The sequence below is a fragment of the Mirounga leonina genome, unplaced genomic scaffold (genome assembly GCF_011800145.1).
Source record: "Mirounga leonina isolate KUSES-001 unplaced genomic scaffold, KU_Mleo_1.0 Mir_177, whole genome shotgun sequence".
In the NCBI taxonomy this organism is placed as follows: domain Eukaryota; kingdom Metazoa; phylum Chordata; class Mammalia; order Carnivora; family Phocidae; genus Mirounga; species Mirounga leonina.
In genome coordinates this window covers 1,874,234-1,892,385 of record NW_023270459.1, presented here as the reverse complement: position 1 = coordinate 1,892,385, position 18,152 = coordinate 1,874,234, and the positions used below count along the sequence as shown (strand labels likewise).

The following is an 18,152-nucleotide window of genomic DNA, read 5'->3' as shown; positions in this document are numbered from 1 at the left end:
GGGGCCGGGGCCGGGGCCGGGGCCTGGCCGGCAGCCAAGGCGAGGGGCAGAGTGGGAGCCCTGGCGGGAGCCAGAGGCGCCGCCTCCAAGTGGCCCGGGCGTGGGGTGGGAGGGCGGGCCACGGGCAGCGGCGTCGGCCGGAGCACGGGCGGCTGCGGTGTCGGCGGCGCCGCGGGAGGCGGCGTGGGTGGTGGCGTGGGCGGCGGCGGTGGTGGCACCTCCTGTGGGCCTCCCGGCCCCGGGCTCACAGGCTCGCCATTGGTGGGCGCCGGGAAGATGAACATAGGCGGCGCCAGCAGGGCCGGTGCAGGCCTCCGGGGCCCGGGAGCTGGGTGCGTCTGCCCTGGCGGAGGCGGTGGGGAGCCCCAGGGCCCTGAGAGCGCGGCCGCCCGCCGTCGGGGCACCCCGACACCGCCGCCGGATCCATTGAAACGGAAGTGGCGTTCGGGGCCGTCGGGAGGGCTCACCCAGTCAAATTTGGGCTTCGAGCCTGGAAAGGTGGTGTACGGTGGCGGCGGAAGGGTCCTGACGTGGGACACAGACGCCGAGGGGCGTCCAGAACACCCCTCGCCGTCTCCATCACCGCCTTCTGCTTCCTGAGTCCCCCGAGGGACCTCTCTCGAGGGTCGAGCGGCCCCAGGGGCCAGGGGCCCCTGCTTCAGGACCTCAGCGTAAGAGATGGAACCCGAGGCAGCAGCGAAGAGTTCTCCGCCTCCGCCGCCCCCGAGCGAGGCTTTGGCCGCTAAGGAACTCGAGGCTGCCGGAGGGGCCAAAGTGGGCCCCGACTTGAAGGTGACTTTACACAGCAGACTCAAGCCGGACTCGGAGACCGTAGGCCGGGCCATTTCGCCCTCGCCCGCTTGGGGAGGCGCCCCTCTGCGGGCTCCAGCGGCCGTCTGGCCCTCGCTGCCGTACCCGACCTGGCTTTCTGGGGGGGGGGGTGGCGGGTGTGGCCAGAGCAGGAATGATTCGGCGGTCCGGGGGCTGCCGGTCGGGAGGTGGCGGTGGTGGCAGCTTCCGCGGCTCCAAGGGCGGCTGAGTAGGGGATGGGGCCCCCGGGATAGAGTTGCGGTCCTCTCCGGTTAGTTGCCGGGGCGGCGGCGGCAGCGGACGGAGGCTCGGAGGATCGCCCTGGCCGCGATGGCTCGCCTCCAGCAGACCGCGGATCCGGGGCACCGGAGTGCCCGTGGGTTTTCGCCACTTAGACGGCGCGGGCAGCAGGGTCCCCACGGGGGGCGGGGGTGGCGTGGAGACCGCGGCCGCAGCCGCCTCCTCTGAAAGGGGCGTCACTGGCGAGGGCAGTTGTAAGGTCAGGGGCAGGGGCGAGGTTGAGGCCTGGGGCTCCGGGGGTACCAGGATTCCCGGGGACGCGGAGCTGCCAGGGAACCAGACGCCCAGCCCGCGAGCCAGGCGCATGGCTGGGGAAGAGGGGGTCACCTCGGGCTCCACCAGGGACGTCCGGCGGGAGTCAGAGGAGCGGTCCGAGGCTTGCTCTTTTCGGGAGCTCCCGCCCGCGGACGGCTCCGACTGCACGTTCCCCATTTCTGACGGAGGTCGGGGACTGTGGTCAGAAAAACTTCCGCCAGTCAGGTTGCTAAAACTGTGGGGACTCCAAGAGGCTGGCTGTATTTGGTCCTACCCGTCCACCCCAGACCCGCCCCTGTGTTCCAAGATCCACCTCGGCACCAGTCGCTACCCGCATTCCTGTTTCCTGACTCTCGAAGCTCAAGCGTTCTTCCCCATCGCCCCAACCAACTACCGTCACACCTTCTTCCTCATGGCCCCATTCAGCTGCTGTTCAGACACTTAGGCTCCATTCTCTTAGTGTACTAAGGTTCTGTCCCTGTCCCCTCACCCTACCCAACTTGTCCCTCAAGTCACATCCCTACACTTTGACCAGGTCCCCGGTCTCTAGGCTCCAAGACGCAGGTCTTGCCCGCTTTCCTGTCAGTCACTCAGGCCACATCACTCATGATGATTGTGCTCAGGAGCCTGTAAGGCCTGCAAGGAGTTCAAACTTCTCCCTCAGTCTTCTAACCTGGCTCGGAGGCCCAGGCCCGCCCCTGCTCTCTGGTCCCGCCCCCGATTGTCGGTATCGGGCCTCAGCACCCGCCCCAGGTCTGGCCCCGCCTCCGCGGTATTCTTGTCTTGCTAACCCCTTCGTCCTCACCTCTAACCCTCCGATCCCTGTCTCTGTGTCGATCATTTGAGTCTCGCCCTCTTCCCAGGCAGCGTCAGATCTTCGGGCCTCACTCCTAAACTTTTCCGGCTCCTGGTCTACCAGCCGTCTTCAACACTCAGGCCCCACCCCTTTCTCCAACTCCGCCCTGGCCCCGCCTTCGCCCAGAGGTTCCCACTCACCGACTCCTCCAACCGACCAAAGTTCAGACCGCGGCCCCCTGGGCCCAGGGCAGGGCGGGGAACGGCCGTAGCAGAAAATAACCGAAAAGAACGGGAATGAAGCGGGTGATGGCAAGTGGGCGAGACAGCGAGGGCGGACCCCGAGATCTAGGCCCCGCCCCCGGGCTCGAGGCCCCGCCCTCCGGTGAGCCAGCTAAAGACCGGCCCCTTACGAACCTGGATCTCCCTTTGAAATATTCCGACGTCTTCTTCCCCGCCCCCAGGGCTTTAAGTCCTAGGCCCCACCCCTTTAGAAAGTTATCCTTAGCTCCTCCCCTTTATAAGTGCTCCGCCCCTCGCCGTTAGTCCCTCCCTCGAAGCTCCGCCCATTACGAACACTGCTACGTAGCTCCTCCCTTTCAGCTCTCGCATGGGCCCCGCCCATAAGACAATTTACTTCTAAACTCCACCCTTTTAGGACCCCACAACGTCTCTTCTCAAGACCCTCTCCTTCCTCGGGCCTGCCTAGAAGGCCCATCCACCGCGGAGCCGCCCCTTCCATGACGCAAGCGCTTTTCCGCGCCCTCGGCTTCCTCACCGACTCTCCTTCCCAAGGCCCTCCGACCCCGCCCCCTTGCGAAGGCTCCCTTCTCGCCCCACCCCTTTTCGAACCCTATCAGGTACTCAGCTCCTCCCATTTAAAACCCAAAGCGAAGACCCTCACCTCTTTAGAACCCTGAGGCCAGGCCATGTCCCGGACCCTTCCCCACATCCTCAAGGATCAATGGCGCGGATGGGTGGGAAAGTGGGGGATCCTTTCTGGATCCTGTGAAAATGGGGGCTGGGGGGCTGTTCTCTGGAGCCAGTGACGGGCTCTAGGACCCAGCGGGCAAGTACGCCCGCCTCGCGCTTACCCCTCCCCCAAGCCGCCCCCTCCCCCTCACCCATCTTCCAGGTTCCCCCTCCCTCCCCCGTCGCCCCGGCTCCCGGTGCCCGTCTCTAGCGCCGCCGGAGCCAGCGAGGGAGCCGGAGCGAACAGGAGGAGGAGGAGGAGGAGGAGGAGGAGGCCAAGTCGCCGCCGCTCGGAGCCCGGCCGGAGCCTCCCAGGCAGGTGCCAAGGGGGGCGAGGGGGCGGGGGCTGACAGACTGCCTGTCCTGGTGAGGGGGCGGCCTGCACCGCGCTGCGCCTCCTGCCCACCGGGGCGCCCCCCAGACCGCGGGTGGAAGGACATGGGGTTGGGGGCCCCTAAACTGCGCGGCAGCCATTTAGGGTACCAGTCTCCATTTGGGGGCCTGGACTTCTCCGAGGACGCCCCATTCATAAAATTCCGAACTGGACCCCCACCATTGAGGAACTCTGGGGACCACTCCCCCAGGGAAACAGATGTGTGGGGAGCATAGGGCATTCAGAAATCCCGGCGTCCCATCCCAGCTAGGCCCTGGGGGACCCCTGCCCTCTTTCTCTGCTTCACCTGTTGTCGGGGGGAGGCGGGCGGACAAAGGAAGCAGTATCACGTGACTGCTCATTCACAAAATCCCATCCCATTGAGAAAAGGGGGCTGGGGGCGCTGCGACCGCCCCTTCCCCTCCCGAAGGGCCGGGGAAAACCGGCAGCCTGCAGGTGGGGGAAGGGGCTAGAGCTCGTTGCCTGGGTCCCTAAGGTTGAGACTCCAGGGTCCCTGCGCTAGGTGGTAGTGAGGGGCTGGACGCTGATCCGGATTACTGGGCGGAGGGCTACGTCCCCTGAGCTGGGGGGCGGGGTAAGATGGTTCTGAAGGATGCTGGGGCGGGGAGGGGGAGGAGGAGGGATCAATTCTCCACCTCCCCTCAATGTCTCCCCCTTGCCTTCCTTGGGCTGGGACCTGAGGGAGCAGGCTTGATTTTTGTGAATGAAATGCACTCTGGTTGTGTCTCGGTCGCCCGTTTCTGGCTTCTTCTGCCTCCATCTCCCTTTCGGCCTCTCTCTGGCCATTTCTGGTTCTCTCCTTGCTCCCTGCCCATCTCCCGTTGCTGAGTGACTCAGTGAGCTTTGCATCCGGTCTCATTCATAAATCCGGGAAGGTGGGGGGGAGAGAGCCTGGGTTTCTCACCCAGCCAGTGGCCTGGGCGGCAGAGTGTGGAGGCAGTGTAGGGGGATCTGGAGCTGAGTTGATGGGCTCTAAGAAAATACATATGCGCAGGCACCCAGCTGTGAGGGGGAACGATGGGTGGGGCTGTGGGAATGTGCTGAGGGAAGAGGAGACTGGGTTGATAGGGGAAGAGCCGGAGGGGGAAGGGAGGTGGAAAACCGAGGCTATGGGGGTCAGGATGGGGCCGATGGGGAAAGGGAGGAAGGTGGGTATGGAGAGGAAAAGTAGATGTGGAGAAGCTAAGCCTGGGAGAAAAGAGATGGCATGAGGAAGAAAGAAGCCATGCTGGAAGAAGGTGGGCATGGGGCGGGGGGTGGGGAGAAGGCAGGGATGTCAGAGAAAGTGCAAATCGGTGCGTGAGGGTGCAGCGGATCCAGATGTGAGGGAGGAAGAGGGGGGGATGAGGGTTGGGGGAACTCTGAATGGGAGAGCAGCCCTGCAGCCCACTGACTGTGTTGCCCCCGCCTCCCCACGCCCTCCAGGTACATGGTTCCGGTCCGAGCCGTGGTGATGGCCCGAGATGACTCCAGTGGGGGCTGGCTGCCTGTGGGGGGCGGGGGCCTCAGCCAGGTGAGCGTTTGTCGGGTCCGAGGGGCCAGGCCCGAGGGGGGGGGCCCGCCAGGGGCACTACGTCATCCACGGGGAGCGCCTTCGGGACCAGAAAGTGAGCCACCCTGGGGCGTGGGGGTAGGGTGGGGACGGGGGAAGGAAGGGGATGGGGCTGGGAGTGCAGAGATGAGGTCAGGTCATCTCCCAGCCCAGAAGCAACCCCCGGGCGTGGGATGTAGTTGGAACTGAGTATCTGTCTTTCGGAGAACAACTGGGAGTTTTGAGAATATCTGGGGTATCGAGCAGGTCCTGTCCACTGCCATTGCCCAATGGGCCATCACAGCAGCCTCCTCCCCATTCTTAACCCTGCTTCTGCTCCATCCCCCAACCTCGGTCTGTTCCACAGGGGCCCTGCTAACACCTGACTCAGATCATGTCCTTCCCTCTGCTCAGAACCCTCCTGGGGCTCCATCTTGCTCAGAGATCCTTACCAGGAGGCCCCACACCACTGGCCGCTGTCTGCTCTAAGTATATGGAGGCATTTGGCGGGGGACCATCTGGACGTGTCAAATAGGGTTTACAATCCTATATGTGGGTTCAGCAGGAATATTCTGGGCTGCTTGGCATGATTTGGAAGGCCAACGGTTGAAGTTTCAGCTGGGGGTGTAGTAGAAAGACTTGGATTGTTTGAAAAGGCTTGGGGGCTGGCTTGCATTTCAGAGCAGGGGTCAGAAGGAACAACGTAGGGGGATTTGAACTGGTGTGATTTGGATATGGTGATGTTGGGCAAGGATGTGAGGAAACGCCTAGGGTTGTTGGCCAGCATCTGAGGGGAAAGCTGTGGGAGTTTGATAAGAATTTTGGGGTAGCATTTTGGGAGATTGTTGGGGCATCAGAAGGAGATGGACAGTAATATTTTGAGCTGCTCAGTAAAGTTTGGGGCATATTATTGAGTCAGAAGGAGGGACATGGGGTTATCAGAAGGGGGTATAGGAAAATATAGGGATCAAGGGGCTTGGGGGAAATATTGGGGCATCACAGGTGTGCTCAATAAAATTGGGAAGTGGTGTTGAGGTGTTGATCAGGGTTCAGGGGTACACCTAGGATTGACAAATGAAGTTTGTGGGATGCTGAGGTATGCAGATAGGCGGAGGGTGGAGAGGAAGTCACAGGCATGGTTGGAAGGGGGTGTCTGACCTGTCCCCCTCCTGCCCCCTCAGACCACCTTGGAGTGTACCCTGAGGCCAGGCTTGGTTTACAACAAAGTGAACCCCATCTTCCATCACTGGAGCCTGGGTGACTGCAAGTTTGGACTGACGTTCCAGAGTCCCGCAGAGGCTGATGAGTTCCAGAAGAGCCTGCTGGCCGCACTGGCCGCGCTGGGTCGAGGTGAGTGGCGCAGGTGGTGGGCACTGGAGGATGGGGTGGGAGGACTGGGAGAAGATGGGGCCCAGGGAATTCACTGTCTGCCTCTCTCCCTGCCCCAGGCTCGCTTACCCCCTCTTCCTCCTCCTCTTCCTCCTCCCCTTCCCAGGACACCGCAGAGACTCCCTGCCCTCTGACGGTGAGTCTCCAGGATGCAGCTCTGCTGGGAGGGCAGGGGTTTATTTCTATCCTCCAAACATTCTTGAGCATCTCTTGTGTATCAGGCAGCATGCCACATGCTGGGGACACAAATTTGGGCCCAAACTATTAGTGTCAACTTCATGCCTGTTATCCTAGTTTTCTATTCTATTGTGAGTCACATATTCATTCGAGAGTATTTATTGAGCACCTGCAAATAAGTAGTGTTTTAGGCACTGGGGATACATCTGTGAACAAAACAAAGTCCCTTTCCTCATGGAGCTTCTATTCTAGCGTGGAAAGGCAGAAAATTAAAAAAAAAAAAAAAAAAGATAAGCCATATCTTTTATAGTGAACAAATTAATGACAAATCCCATCCTTCTAGTTACTCAGGGTACCAACCTTGAAGTCATCCTTGACTTTTGTCCTTTTTTATGCTCCTCATCTAATCTGTCATCAAATATTGGCTTCACCTTCAAAATGATTAGCATCTGCCTCCAACCTGGTGCTGTCCAACCTCATCTGCCAACCGGAACATCTCACCAACTTCTTATTGTCAACTGCCCACCTCCTATTCCCTACTGTCTGGAAGTTCCCCACACACAGCCAGAGGGACCCTATTGGCATCTAAGATTGTGGCCATCCTTCCACTCAGAACCCTTCCAGGGGTCCATCTCACTCAGGGTAAAGGAGAAAGCATGTAAGATTCCATACCATTTGGCCCCCTCTTCTCCCTTTTGCTCACTCTGCTCCAGCCACACTAGCCTCCTCACTGTTACTCCAACATGGCAGGCACATTCCTGTCTCAGGGCCTTTGCACTAGCTGTCCCTTCTGTCTTGGAATACTCTTCTCCAAATTTCCACGTGGCTCATCCCCCTACTTCCTTCAGGGTTTTATACACATTTTGCTTTCATTGTGAGGCCCTTCCTGAGTAAGCTGTTCAAAACTGTGATGTCCTGATGCTCCCTATCCTGTTCTAATTTTTTCCCATCTTCTAAGATATTTTCCTTATTTCCTTCCTATATAGACAGTTTTCTTTTCTTTTTTTTTTTTTTAAGACTTTATTTGAGAGAGAGATAGCAAGGCAGAGCATGAGCGCGGGGCGGGGGTGGGCAGGTGGGGAGAGGGAGAAGCAGGCTCTTCGTAGAGCAGGGAGCCTGACTTGGGGCTCAATCCCAGGACCCCAGGACCATGACCTGAGCTGAAGGCAGCCGCTTAACTGACTGAGCCACCCAGGCGCCCCAGTGTAGACAGCTTTCTTATCTGTTAGTTTATTGCCTGTCTCCTGTGCTAGAATGCTAGCTCCAGGAGGGCAAAGGATCTTTTGTTGCTTTCTTGCTGCATCTCCGAGACCTAAAACAGTGCCTGGTATACAGTAAGTGTTCAGTAAATATGTGTTGAATACATTTATTGAATGAATAAATGCACATGATGTCAGATGTGATTTGGCATTTGCTGGGAACAGTGGGAGTTGCTGAGACTTCGAAGAACAAAACTGGTTCCCTGGGCAGAAAAGTGGGAATTGCAGGGTCGTGGGGGAGGTGGGTGGGGCTACAGAAATCGCGCAGACAGGTCCCACGTATTTGGTGCTTCTTCAAGGAAGATGCCGACTTCCCATGCTCCATCTACGTTCTTGCAATGGCCTTGCGTGAGCCTGGCACGCTGTGGGTGCTCAATGAATGTTTCCTGAAGATAGCAAATGGATGAAGTCAGAATGACCCCCCAGGTTACAGAAAAGAAACTGACGGTCTGAGAAGTGACTTTTCAGTTTGTAAAGGACAGGTGGTTTGGAAGGAACACCTTCCCGGTGGGTGGAGCTGCCCCAGTCAAGGTGTGGAGGTGGGAATGAGTCAGGAAGGTGGCTGACTGGCCAAGGGAGAAGGGTTCTGAGAAGGGAGAAAGATATTTGGATGTTTCGTAGGTCAGAGAGCTGAGCGGTGAAAGAAGAGGGGGTCCAGTAATAAAAACAGTAACCATTTCTAGCTCTTCCTGTAACTTCAGGCATGTGTTATACCCTTTACAGTGGGTCCTAACCACATCCTTATGAATAGACACTATTATGATCCCCATTTTACAGAGAAGGAAACTGAGGCTCAAAGAGATGAGCTCACTTGCCGGAGGTCACACGACCAGTCAGTGGCAGAGCCGGGGCTAGCACCCAGGCCTGTCTGGCTGCAGAGCCCTCGCTCGCCATGGGAGGGGGTCTATGTGAGGGCATCCGCTGTGCCGGGGATCCGGCTCTGAGGCCGCCACTCTCCCCCAGTCCCATGTGGACAGCGAGTCCTCCTCCAGTCACAGCCGCCAGGAGACGCCTCCCACTGCCCCGGCGGCCACTATCATTACCGTGGAGTCAGCTTCTGGCTTCGGGCCGGCTTCGTCACCCCAGCACCACCGCTCCTCTGCTCAGGTGCGACCTCCCACCTCCCGCGGAAGTCTGGGGCTGGTGGTGGGGGAGAAGTGGGGCAGGGTGCCGGGGTTCAGAAGGAGGTGGGAGCTGAGACCCCAGAAGGGCAAGAGACCGCAAACAGATTCTAGGGGATGGTTGGCTTGAATTCGTGGCAGTGATGGTGGGGAGGGTGTTTGGGGACTGAGGTTCCCCGGAGGGTTGGTGAGGGCTTTCCCCGTGTCTTGGAGATTTTGGAAAGTTCTGAGTTCTGAATTCAGAGGGGCGTGGGGGACGACTTGGACAATGCTTCGAGTATATTAGGGAGTTTTTCGTACGTGTGGAAGGAATTCTTTAGACTGCTTAATTCATTGGGAGGGGAATGGGCTCCCAAGGGGGTTAACGCTCCTTGGGGACTGGATTCCTGCGTCCTGAAGGACATGGCTGGGGTCCCAAGCTCCCGGACCTGGGAGTAGAGGGGACCGGGTGCTGGGACTTCCTGGATCCTGAGAGAGGACAGGGCTGAGGGTCTGGATCACTGGGGCTTTAAGGTGTGGGCTTGGTGCCTGGATTCTTTGGCCTGTTCTTGGATTTGAGAGGATTGGCCTGGGGCCTTGGAAGTCTGAGTGCCGAAGCCAGGCACTCAGGATCCCAGGCCAGCTTCCTAGGATGAAGGAGGCCTGAAGGCTGGGTCTTTGGATTCTCGTTCTGAGACTGGGATGGGTTGTGGTGGAGCGTGGGGGATCACAGACCCTGCTAACCTGTCCCTTCGTTCCACAGAGCTACCCTCCGCTCCTACCATTCACGGGGATTCCGGAGCCCTCAGAGCCCCTGGCCGGGGCAGGGGGCCCGGGCTGGGGCGGCCGTGGCTATGAGGATTACCGGCGCGCCGGGCCGCCCGCGCCCCTCGCCCTGTCCACCTGCGTCGTGCGCTTCGCCAAGACCGGCGCGTTGAGGGGCGCAGCCCTGGGGCCCCCCGCCGCACTACCCGTCCCTCTCTCCGAGGCTGCGCCCCCAGCGCCCCCCGCTCGCCCACCCCCGGGCCCCGGCCCTGCCCCTGCGCCCGCCAAAGCTTCCCCCGAGGCGGAGGAGGCGGCGCGCTGCGTGCACTGCCGGGCGCTCTTCCGCCGCCGCGCGGACGGGCGCGGTGGTCGCTGCGCGGAAGCCCCGGACCCGGGTCGCCTGCTGGTGCGTCGGCTCAGTTGCCTGTGGTGCGCCGAGAGCTTGCTCTACCACTGCCTGTCGGACGCCGAGGGCGACTTCTCGGACCCGTGCGCCTGCGAGCCGGGCCACCCGCGCCCCGCGGCGCGCTGGGCCGCGCTGGCCGCGCTCTCCCTGGCGGTGCCCTGCCTCTGCTGCTACGCGCCCCTGCGCGCGTGCCACTGGGTCGCGGCGCGATGCGGCTGCGCCGGCTGCGGGGGTCGCCACGAGGAGGCGGCGCGGTGAGGACGGCCTGGTGGGTCCGGTAGCTGCACCGAGGACCCCAAACTGAGGGTCCAGGACCCTGGACTCCGTTCGGACCCCCACACCCAAACCTAGGCACACCGGGAACTTGGAGCTTGAGTTTGGATTGAGAGACCCCAGACCTGGAACCTGGACCCCAAATCTAGGACTGAGAGACCCCAGACCCAGCTTCATTGGGATGTCTGTCCAAGAGGTCCCAGGCATCCTGAGTTCTGGTGTCCCCATCCCGCCACCAACCCCCCTCCCTGACCTAGACTGAGGAGACTCCAGGCATCCCCAAACTCTTCACCTCAGGCAGGCTGGGGAGCACATGTATCCCTGAGAGACGCAGGGTCCGAACCCTGACTCCCTGTTCAAATAACCAACCCAGACCCCATCATGCCTGACACCGTGAGCCCTCAGATTACAGTGAGTCAGGAGTTGCCAATACCTGACCCTGCCTGCATATAATTACTCCCAGATTTTGAGACCATAGAACCCAGATTCACCCCAAATGGTCCTTGAATGCTCACCTAAAACTTGGGGCACCCATATCTGAGATATTCTTGTAGCCCCCAGGACCCTGGAGGCACCAAACCCTCTTAAGATGCCCCGAGTCCATAGGTATGCCCAAACAGATGTTCTCTGACCAAAATGACTTGCGAGACCCATCTCCGAGCCTCCCCCTATCCTCCCCACCAAGATCTAGATGTCAGACTCCAGGATGCTCTGGGAACCAAGGATCAAAGACCTCTGTAGACCCACTCACCCCAAGCCAGTGTTCCCAGAGCTTTGGATCTCATATATAGGACTCTGAGGTGCCTAGTACTCCGGATGTGGTACTGAAGACCACCCACACCTTAGGGCCCAAGGCACTGGTCTCAAGTCCTCAGATAACCCTCTTTCAAAATCCCTTAGACTTGGATTTCAAGCCCCAGAATGGCCTGGAATCTTTGGCTGCTTTGTACCCACAGATCCCCAATCCCCTCAAGGCTGGAAGCTCAGCTTCCAGATGATGGGATGTTCATGGCAACCCAGACCTCTCACCCCTTGGCCCCCAGCTCCTGAATGACCCCGAGGTGCTTTGGGAGCACTGGTTCCAAGATCCCAAGGTGCCATTGGTCCCCCAAATTCAGGGCTTAAGCCTACACAACATTGGGATTGTCCCTGACTCAAGACCTTGGTCCCTTCATACCAGAGACAACTGAGGTGCTCCAGGACCAAAGCACCTTCAGATCCCAGATTTCTTTGGACCCAGACCTCTTAAGCCTGATATTCCCTGAGACCTGCTGCCCTTGAATTCTGCTGTCCATAAGCCCCTGAAACCCCAAGGTCCCAGACCTCTGATTTCAAGCCCCAAGGACCCCAGCCCAAGCCCCCAGCATCTCACAGAACTACTCCTTTACTAGGGTAAAAAACAACCAAAAAACCCATCATCTTGAGCTCATGTTCCTGGATTCCAGGAGCACCCCAGAGCTCCCCACACCCATCTCTAGGACCTAGCATTGTCATAGATGATTGTGCAGGCTGTTCACTAAGCAAAGACACAACTCAAGGTGGGGGTGTGGCTCGAATTCACACCACACTCGGCTGGCTGCACTGTGCACAGAGTCACTTTTTAGGCTAGCTATGGCTCTACACACACACACACACACACACACACGCACGCACACACACACACTCCCCTTGCGCTCTGTCCCAAGCCCAACCTGAAGCCCCAGCCCTAGTCCAAGTTTTTTATGTTTTGCCCTGTTAACTCCTTCCCCTCCATCTCAGAGTTGGGGGTTGCTTTGTAAAATTTGGAAGCCGTTTTCATGGCCCTCTGTGATGCCACAGTCTCTTTTCCCTGAGTGGAATGGGACTTTTGGGGTACCTCAGGTCTGATGGCCTGAAGCAGAGGATTACGGTCTTGGATCAAGACAATCTCAATGCTGTATGGGTTTGGGACCCGCATGTGGTCCCAAGCATCTGGAAATGTGCACTTACCTTTCTTCATTACCCAGACTTGGATGGCCTTGTAGGGGTTCAAGGGATAGGTCAAGGGGGTCAGAGGGCTAGATCCTCTGTCACTTCCTTTAAATTATTAACTATTACATCCGGAACCTGTGAGATTCCGCTCTCCCAACCAGACCCTGGGATGGGTGAGAGAAAAGGGGGATGTCCCTCCCATCCCCACTCTGCCCAGCTCTCGTCACTGTCAGACCCACCAGAGCTGAGGGCGGAGGGACCGGGGGCTGGGGTGGCCTGGGTCCCCATCCCCCTCTCTGTGCCTCGGTCTCCTCCCTTCCGTGGTGGGCGGGGGGAAGCTCCATTCTTAACCTACCTCGTTTTGGGGAGGGGTGGGACGGGGACCAGAGTGCTGTAAGGTGCTGTGGGATCTGCGGATGAAGCGGTGGGAGCTGGGGAAGGTTCCCCCGGCCCCCACCTCCCAGCACCGCCTCTCCCAGGTCTCCCAGTCCTGCTCCCTGCTGATACCCACCTCTGATCCATGATTACTCTTCATCACCCCCAAATCAGGGGTGCATGGAGGGCTGACCCTGGGAGCCAGGAAGACCTCAGACCCTGGAGCCCCCAGGCCCAATTTCCCAGCTGCTTGCCCCTCAGATTGGATGCTTGGCCCCCAGACTTGGGGGAGGCACCCCGACATTTATCTTCCTGATCTTGATTCCAAGCCAGTCTGTGACCTCAATATTGTTATCGTCAGTGCAGGCTGCTGTGGCGGGGGAGGATGGGGGCCAAAGACCCAGCCTTGTCATTGGGGGAGGGGGCATGAGATATTCGCTCCAAGAAATGTCTGTGACAAAGTCTCAGCCTGTGTCCTTTATTTGCATTGATGCACCCCATCCAGTCACCTTCCTGAACCACTAAACCAGTCTCCTACCCAATTTGTCCTTTCTCCTTCACATCCTTTAGTCCCAAGCAGACCCTCCAGCTGAGTTTTATATATTCAGTCACTCAAGTACACTTACTAAACCCCCATCATATGCCAGGCCCTGTTCTTGGCACCGAGGGTAAAGTAGCGAACAGAACAGACAAAATCCTTTCCCACGAGCAGCTTATGAACTTTACAATGAAGGAGACAATAAATGACATGTTAGAAATGATATGCCCTATAGAGAAAAGTAAAGTGGAGATGGGGGATACAGTCATTTTTAGCCAGGGTCATCAGGGAGGCCTCACTGAGGAGCCGGCATTTGAATAAAGCCTTGAGGGAGGTGAGAGAGCCCTGTGGATGTCTGCAGGAAGAACATTCTAGGTAAAGGGGAACTGTCCATGCGAGGCCCTGAGGGAAGAGCATGTCTAGGTAAGTTTGAGGGACATCAAGGGAGTGAGTGTCTGGAGGGGAGGAAGCAGGGAAGAAGGTATTTAGGGGATGAGGGCAAAGAGATGACAAGGCAGATCTGTGGGTCCTTGAGAGCCATTGCATGGATTTTGCTGGTTACCCTGAGTGAGCTAGAGATACGGGAAGGTTCCAAGCGTGGGAGGGCTGTGACCTGACTCAGGTATTTACACATTACCTCTGGCTGCCTGTAGGGAACAGACACTGGGGGTGGGTGGCTGGGTAGGTCGCAGGGAGGAGGCTGCTGTGATGGTCCAGGGGGAGACAAGAGTACAGGAGATCAGGGTGAGAACAGTGGAGGCAGGGAGAAGTGAGCAAGATAATGGATCTACTTTGAAGGTAGAATCCACAGATTTTTTTTTTTTAAGATTTTATTTGACAGAGAGAGACAGCTAGAGAGGGAACACAAGCAGGGGGAGTGGGAGAGGGAGAAGCAGGCTTCCCGCTGAGCAGGGAGCCTGATCCCAGGACCCTGAGATCATGACCTGAGCCGAAGACAGACGCTTAATGACTGAGCCACCCAGGCACCCCTAGAATCAACAAATTTAGATAAAGAGTTTACAAAGAAGAAAGAAATCAGGTTGGAATTCCAAGGTTTTGACTTGAGCAATTTTAATGTTTTATTAAGGTCAACAAATGGTCCCGAGTACCCAGCCTTGGGGAGGCAGCACTATGGAGGATTATTTTAACAACAGCAACCAAAACAGTAGCAGTACTAACAGCGGTAATAGGTTAAGTAATTAAAAGCATGGACTTTGGAATCAGATGTGAATTTGAGTCCTGGCACCACCACACATTCACTCTGACTTATCCTGTCTGAACCTCCGTTTCTCCTCCCTAAAACGGATCTAAGATACTTAGCCTAGTAGCACACACAAAATGCTCAATATATGTTATTAACTGAGTACCCCTATATGTCTACTAAACACTTACATATAGGACTCTCAACCTCACAGCTCTTAAAAAGTACGTTTTATCCCCATTATACAGATACGAAGCAATCTGGCAGGGACACAGAGGTGGTGAGTGGTGGAGTCAAGCCCTAACCCTTGTTTGCCTAACTCCCACGGTGCAATCTCTTCTTAATCACGACAGTGTATTGCACCTGCTCCCTCTCCAAGGCCTAGGGGGAAAGAGGGGTGAAGGCCCAACTGGTGCATTGCGATCGATCGATGGGGAGGACGGGTGTGTGTAAGGGGGCGAGCCGGGCTTCCTGAGGCCCTGACGTAATTCCAACCCTATGTTGGAAAGGAGGTAATAAGTTTCTGCATTTGGAGCGGAGCTGGGAGAACAACACTTGTCTAGGGTGCTTCAAGAGTAGAGGGCATCCGAGGGAGGCTGAGAAAAAGAAAACCCAGTTTCTAAGTCGCAACAGTAGCGACACCCGCTGGCCTGTCGCGACAGCCGGGATCCTGAATGCACGCGCCGGATTTACAGAGCCGGGGGTTTTCCCGGGTCCGGACGGGGTTACCCGAACCGCGGCGCTCTAGCTCTCCGCGCCGGAGGACCTGGGGGCGGGTTCTGCTGCCTCCTGCACCAATCGGGGCGCCGAAGGCCCTTAGGGGCTGATTGGTCGCAGCCGCCGCAGGGCGGGGACCGCGCACGCCGCTCCTGGGGCGGGGCCTCCCGCCGGCCGGCAGGGGGCGCGCGCCTGGAAAAGAGACGACGCTTTCATGGAGGGGGCCGCTGTGGCCCGGGACCTGCTGGCCTTGGGGTAAGGGGAAGGGGGTGTGGCTGGGGGAGGGGGTGGGGGTGCGGGAAGAGACAGGTTTGCCCTCAGAAATTGCTATTGGCCTTCCCAACCCCCTCCCGCTGCCTCGGCCCCGCCACAGGTATGAGGGCTTCTCGGGGGCGCCGTCGCTGGGCACCTCGTGTCCAGACTTCAGGGCGCTGTGCGCGCGGCTGGCGGCGGAGCTGGCGACTTTGGGCGCCCTGGAGCGGGAGCGAGGGGAGAGCGCGGAGGCGCTGAGAGCCGACGACGGTACGTGTGGGGCGGGCGGCCCGGAGGGGTGGGGCCGCGGGGGTCGCCGCCGCGCCCTGACTTCTCCGGCCTCCTGCAGGCCCCGGCGCCGAGGAGGAATTCCTGCGACAGTTGGCCGGCCTGCTGCAGGAGTTGCACTGCCCGGACCGCGCGCTCTGCGGCGGCGATGGCGCGGCGGCGCTGCGGGAGCCCGGCGCGTGCCTGCGCCTGCTGCGTGAGCCCGGGATGCGGAAGTGGGCGAGGCTACGGCCTCCAGAGGGGCGGGCTCAGCATATTCAAGTGGAGCCAGGGTTCGCCCCCCGGGGGGCGTGGTCAGAATTGAGGCGCGCGAGAGGGTTCGAGGTGGGTGGGGTTCGAATTTTGACGGAGTGTCTTGAAGTGCAAGTGGGTTGGATGTGATGTAGCCGGCTAGGTGGTCCCGATTAGGCGGGGTTCGAAGTCCGAGCAGGGGACTGGGTCTCGAAGTGGGTGGAGCTTATTCTGGAGGTAGAGCCAGGGTTCTAGGTGGGCGGAACTAGAAGGCCGGAGTATTGGAAGCCTGGAGGTTTTGAAGCAGATGGGGCTTTTTGACCCCGGTGGGTGGGGTGGTAGCCCTCCTTGGTTGCAACGCTCCCTTTCCCTTTTAGGCTTTCTCTGCTCGGAGCTCCAGGCTGCCCGCCTTCTCCGTTTGTACCACCGGCTGGATCCCAGCCCCGCCCCGCCCTGTGGAGAAGGGGCAGAGGGGGTAGCTGGCATGGTCCAGGAACTGGTCCTTACCCTCCAAGCTCTGGGGCTGCCCAGACCGACGCCTGGCACCGCCGCCAGCCGGCTGCTGTGGGAGTTGCATGACAAGGTAGAGAGCTGGCGTCCTTTCAGCACCGGGGCCACCCCACTTTCCTTGTAGGGGGAGAGTCCTTTCTCCAAAAGCGGTTCTGGCCCGAGTGCCCGGGGATGTTTTCCTAGAGCTGTGGCCACCATTCTTGATTCCGAGGCCTGGGTCCCCTGGGCCATGGGGGAACTGGAATCCACGGAGAGTACATCTGGTTTCTGCCCGGTCAGCCTCAGACTCCCTTCTCCCATCAGATCGCTGAGCTGCTGCCTTCCCTGCCCCCAGGGTTCCTGCAGCCCCTCCTCACCCTCCCGCTGGACGCACCCAGATGGGTAAGACTATGTATGGCTGTATGAGAACAGCATCCTCCCCAGAGATGGGAGTGAGGGGAACCCCTGGCATGACTGAGACCTTTTCCCCAGGAGGCATTGGACTCTCTGTGCCAAAGGCTGGGAGATCAGTATTGCTGCTGCCGCTGCCTGCTCCTGAAACGCCTGGACCTCACAACATCTTCTTTCTACTGGAGTGATCGGGCAGAGGTGTGGGAAAAGGACTTGGGCAGGAGCAGGGAGGCCCAGTTGTGGGGGCTACCACTACAGGAAGGAACAACAAGGGCAAGGAATATGACCTTATAGCAGGTTCTTGGAATCTTGTAAGGCTTGGGGCTCTAGAATTTCAGGGCCTCGAGGGCATTCTAGAATCTAGAGGTCCAGAGCATTCTAGAATTCCTAGCTCTGAGCTGGGAGTATCTCCAGAGCTGTAGCTCTTATTTAGAGATGCGGGACGTGAGGCCCTAAGTGGAGAGAGAGATGCTTCCAAGAGGACAGATCCCACCTGGAGGGCTCTTGGCCACCTTCTCCATGCCCCTCTCCCCAGGCCCAAGGAGAAGCCATGAAGGCAGTGCTGATCCCACTTCGAGAGGCTCTGACCCCAGAATCAGATGTCTCTGTTGCACACATCCTGGCTGCCCGAGCAGACCTGTCTCATCTTGTCCCAGCCACCAGCAAGGCTGCCCGCCGAGGGACCTGCTGTGCCATCAACAAGGTGGGCGCCCGGGAGTGGGGAAGGGCCCCTACATCCTTGGCCTTCAAACTTGGCTCTCTGGTCCCCTTGTTCATTTCTCTTCCCTGACGCGCAAGTCTGATCAACTCTCAGGTGCTTATGGGCAACGTGCCAGACCGGGGGGGCCGTCCAAATGAGCTGGAGGCTCCCATGCCCAGCTGGCAGAGCAGAAGAGAGGATGGAGGTGGGCAGAAGGCAGGCCGCCAGAACTGGGGTCGCAAGAAGAAGAAGAAGTAAAGGGGGACTGCTGGTTCGGGGGGGGTCCTCTGTGACATGCCAATGCCATTGGTAATCCGTGGGGAGTCACTTTGAGCTTCTCTTGGTATCTGGCTCCCAGGCCCCACATCCCCTGCTCCTAAGGTCCCAAATGTCCTCCCCCTATCCACCACTCAACAACAAGGACCATGTTCTCTGGAAAATAAATTTAATTTATAACAGCTATAGGACCTATCTCTGGGGGGTCAGGGGTGCTCAGGTTTGCGGAGGGGTAAGGGTGTCTTTGTCCCCTGGGTCTCAACAGACCCCTGTTGCTCTGACCCTCATAGTCCTCTGC

General features: G+C 58.7%; 3 protein-coding genes across 5 annotated transcripts in view; 2 read left to right on the top strand and 1 right to left on the bottom strand.

Annotated features, from left to right (window-relative positions):
• The window catches only part of GGN (gametogenetin), a 2,277-nt gene extending 735 nt beyond the window's left edge, over nt 1-1,542 (bottom strand). Inside the window, 2 exon segments of the mRNA XM_035023575.1 lie at nt 6-938; nt 940-1,542. Coding sequence (XP_034879466.1) covers nt 6-938; nt 940-1,542 — 1,536 coding nt within the window.
• A 3,413-nt stretch (nt 1,543-4,955) lies between these two features.
• SPRED3 (sprouty related EVH1 domain containing 3) lies at nt 4,956-13,129 on the top strand. The gene is given in 6 exon segments (XM_035023880.1): nt 4,956-5,075; nt 5,077-5,133; nt 6,239-6,407; nt 6,506-6,582; nt 8,846-8,989; nt 9,746-13,129. Coding segments are annotated over 6 exon segments (1,233 nt in total). The 3' UTR covers nt 10,412-13,129.
• A 2,268-nt stretch (nt 13,130-15,397) lies between these two features.
• FAM98C (family with sequence similarity 98 member C) lies at nt 15,398-18,036 on the top strand. 3 transcript variants are annotated; one of them, XM_035023448.1, is made up of 8 exons: nt 15,398-15,462; nt 15,581-15,729; nt 15,809-15,943; nt 16,356-16,561; nt 16,792-16,869; nt 16,960-17,076; nt 17,414-17,581; nt 17,693-18,036. In XM_035023448.1, the coding sequence occupies exons 1-8, from the start codon at nt 15,422-15,424 to the stop codon at nt 17,834-17,836; spliced, it is 1,038 nt and encodes a 345-aa protein (XP_034879339.1). In that variant the 5' UTR covers nt 15,398-15,421; the 3' UTR covers nt 17,837-18,036. The 3 variants fall into 3 exon arrangements, with proteins under 3 accessions (XP_034879339.1, XP_034879341.1, XP_034879340.1); XM_035023450.1 differs by lacking the exon at nt 15,809-15,943; XM_035023449.1 differs by lacking the exon at nt 16,960-17,076.
• Nucleotides 18,037-18,152: the final 116 nt, after the last annotated feature.

Bases quoted from the DNA above. Each gene is read 5' to 3' on its own strand.
- FAM98C (XM_035023448.1), top strand. From the start codon at position 15,422: ATGGAGGGGGCCGCTGTGGCCCGGGACCTGCTGGCCTTGGG. The intron at 15,944-16,355 runs GTGAGCCCGGGA...TTTCCCTTTTAG, and splicing joins CGCGTGCCTGCGCCTGCTGC to GCTTTCTCTGCTCGGAGCTC. The intron at 16,870-16,959 runs GTAAGACTATGT...CCTTTTCCCCAG, and splicing joins CGCTGGACGCACCCAGATGG to GAGGCATTGGACTCTCTGTG.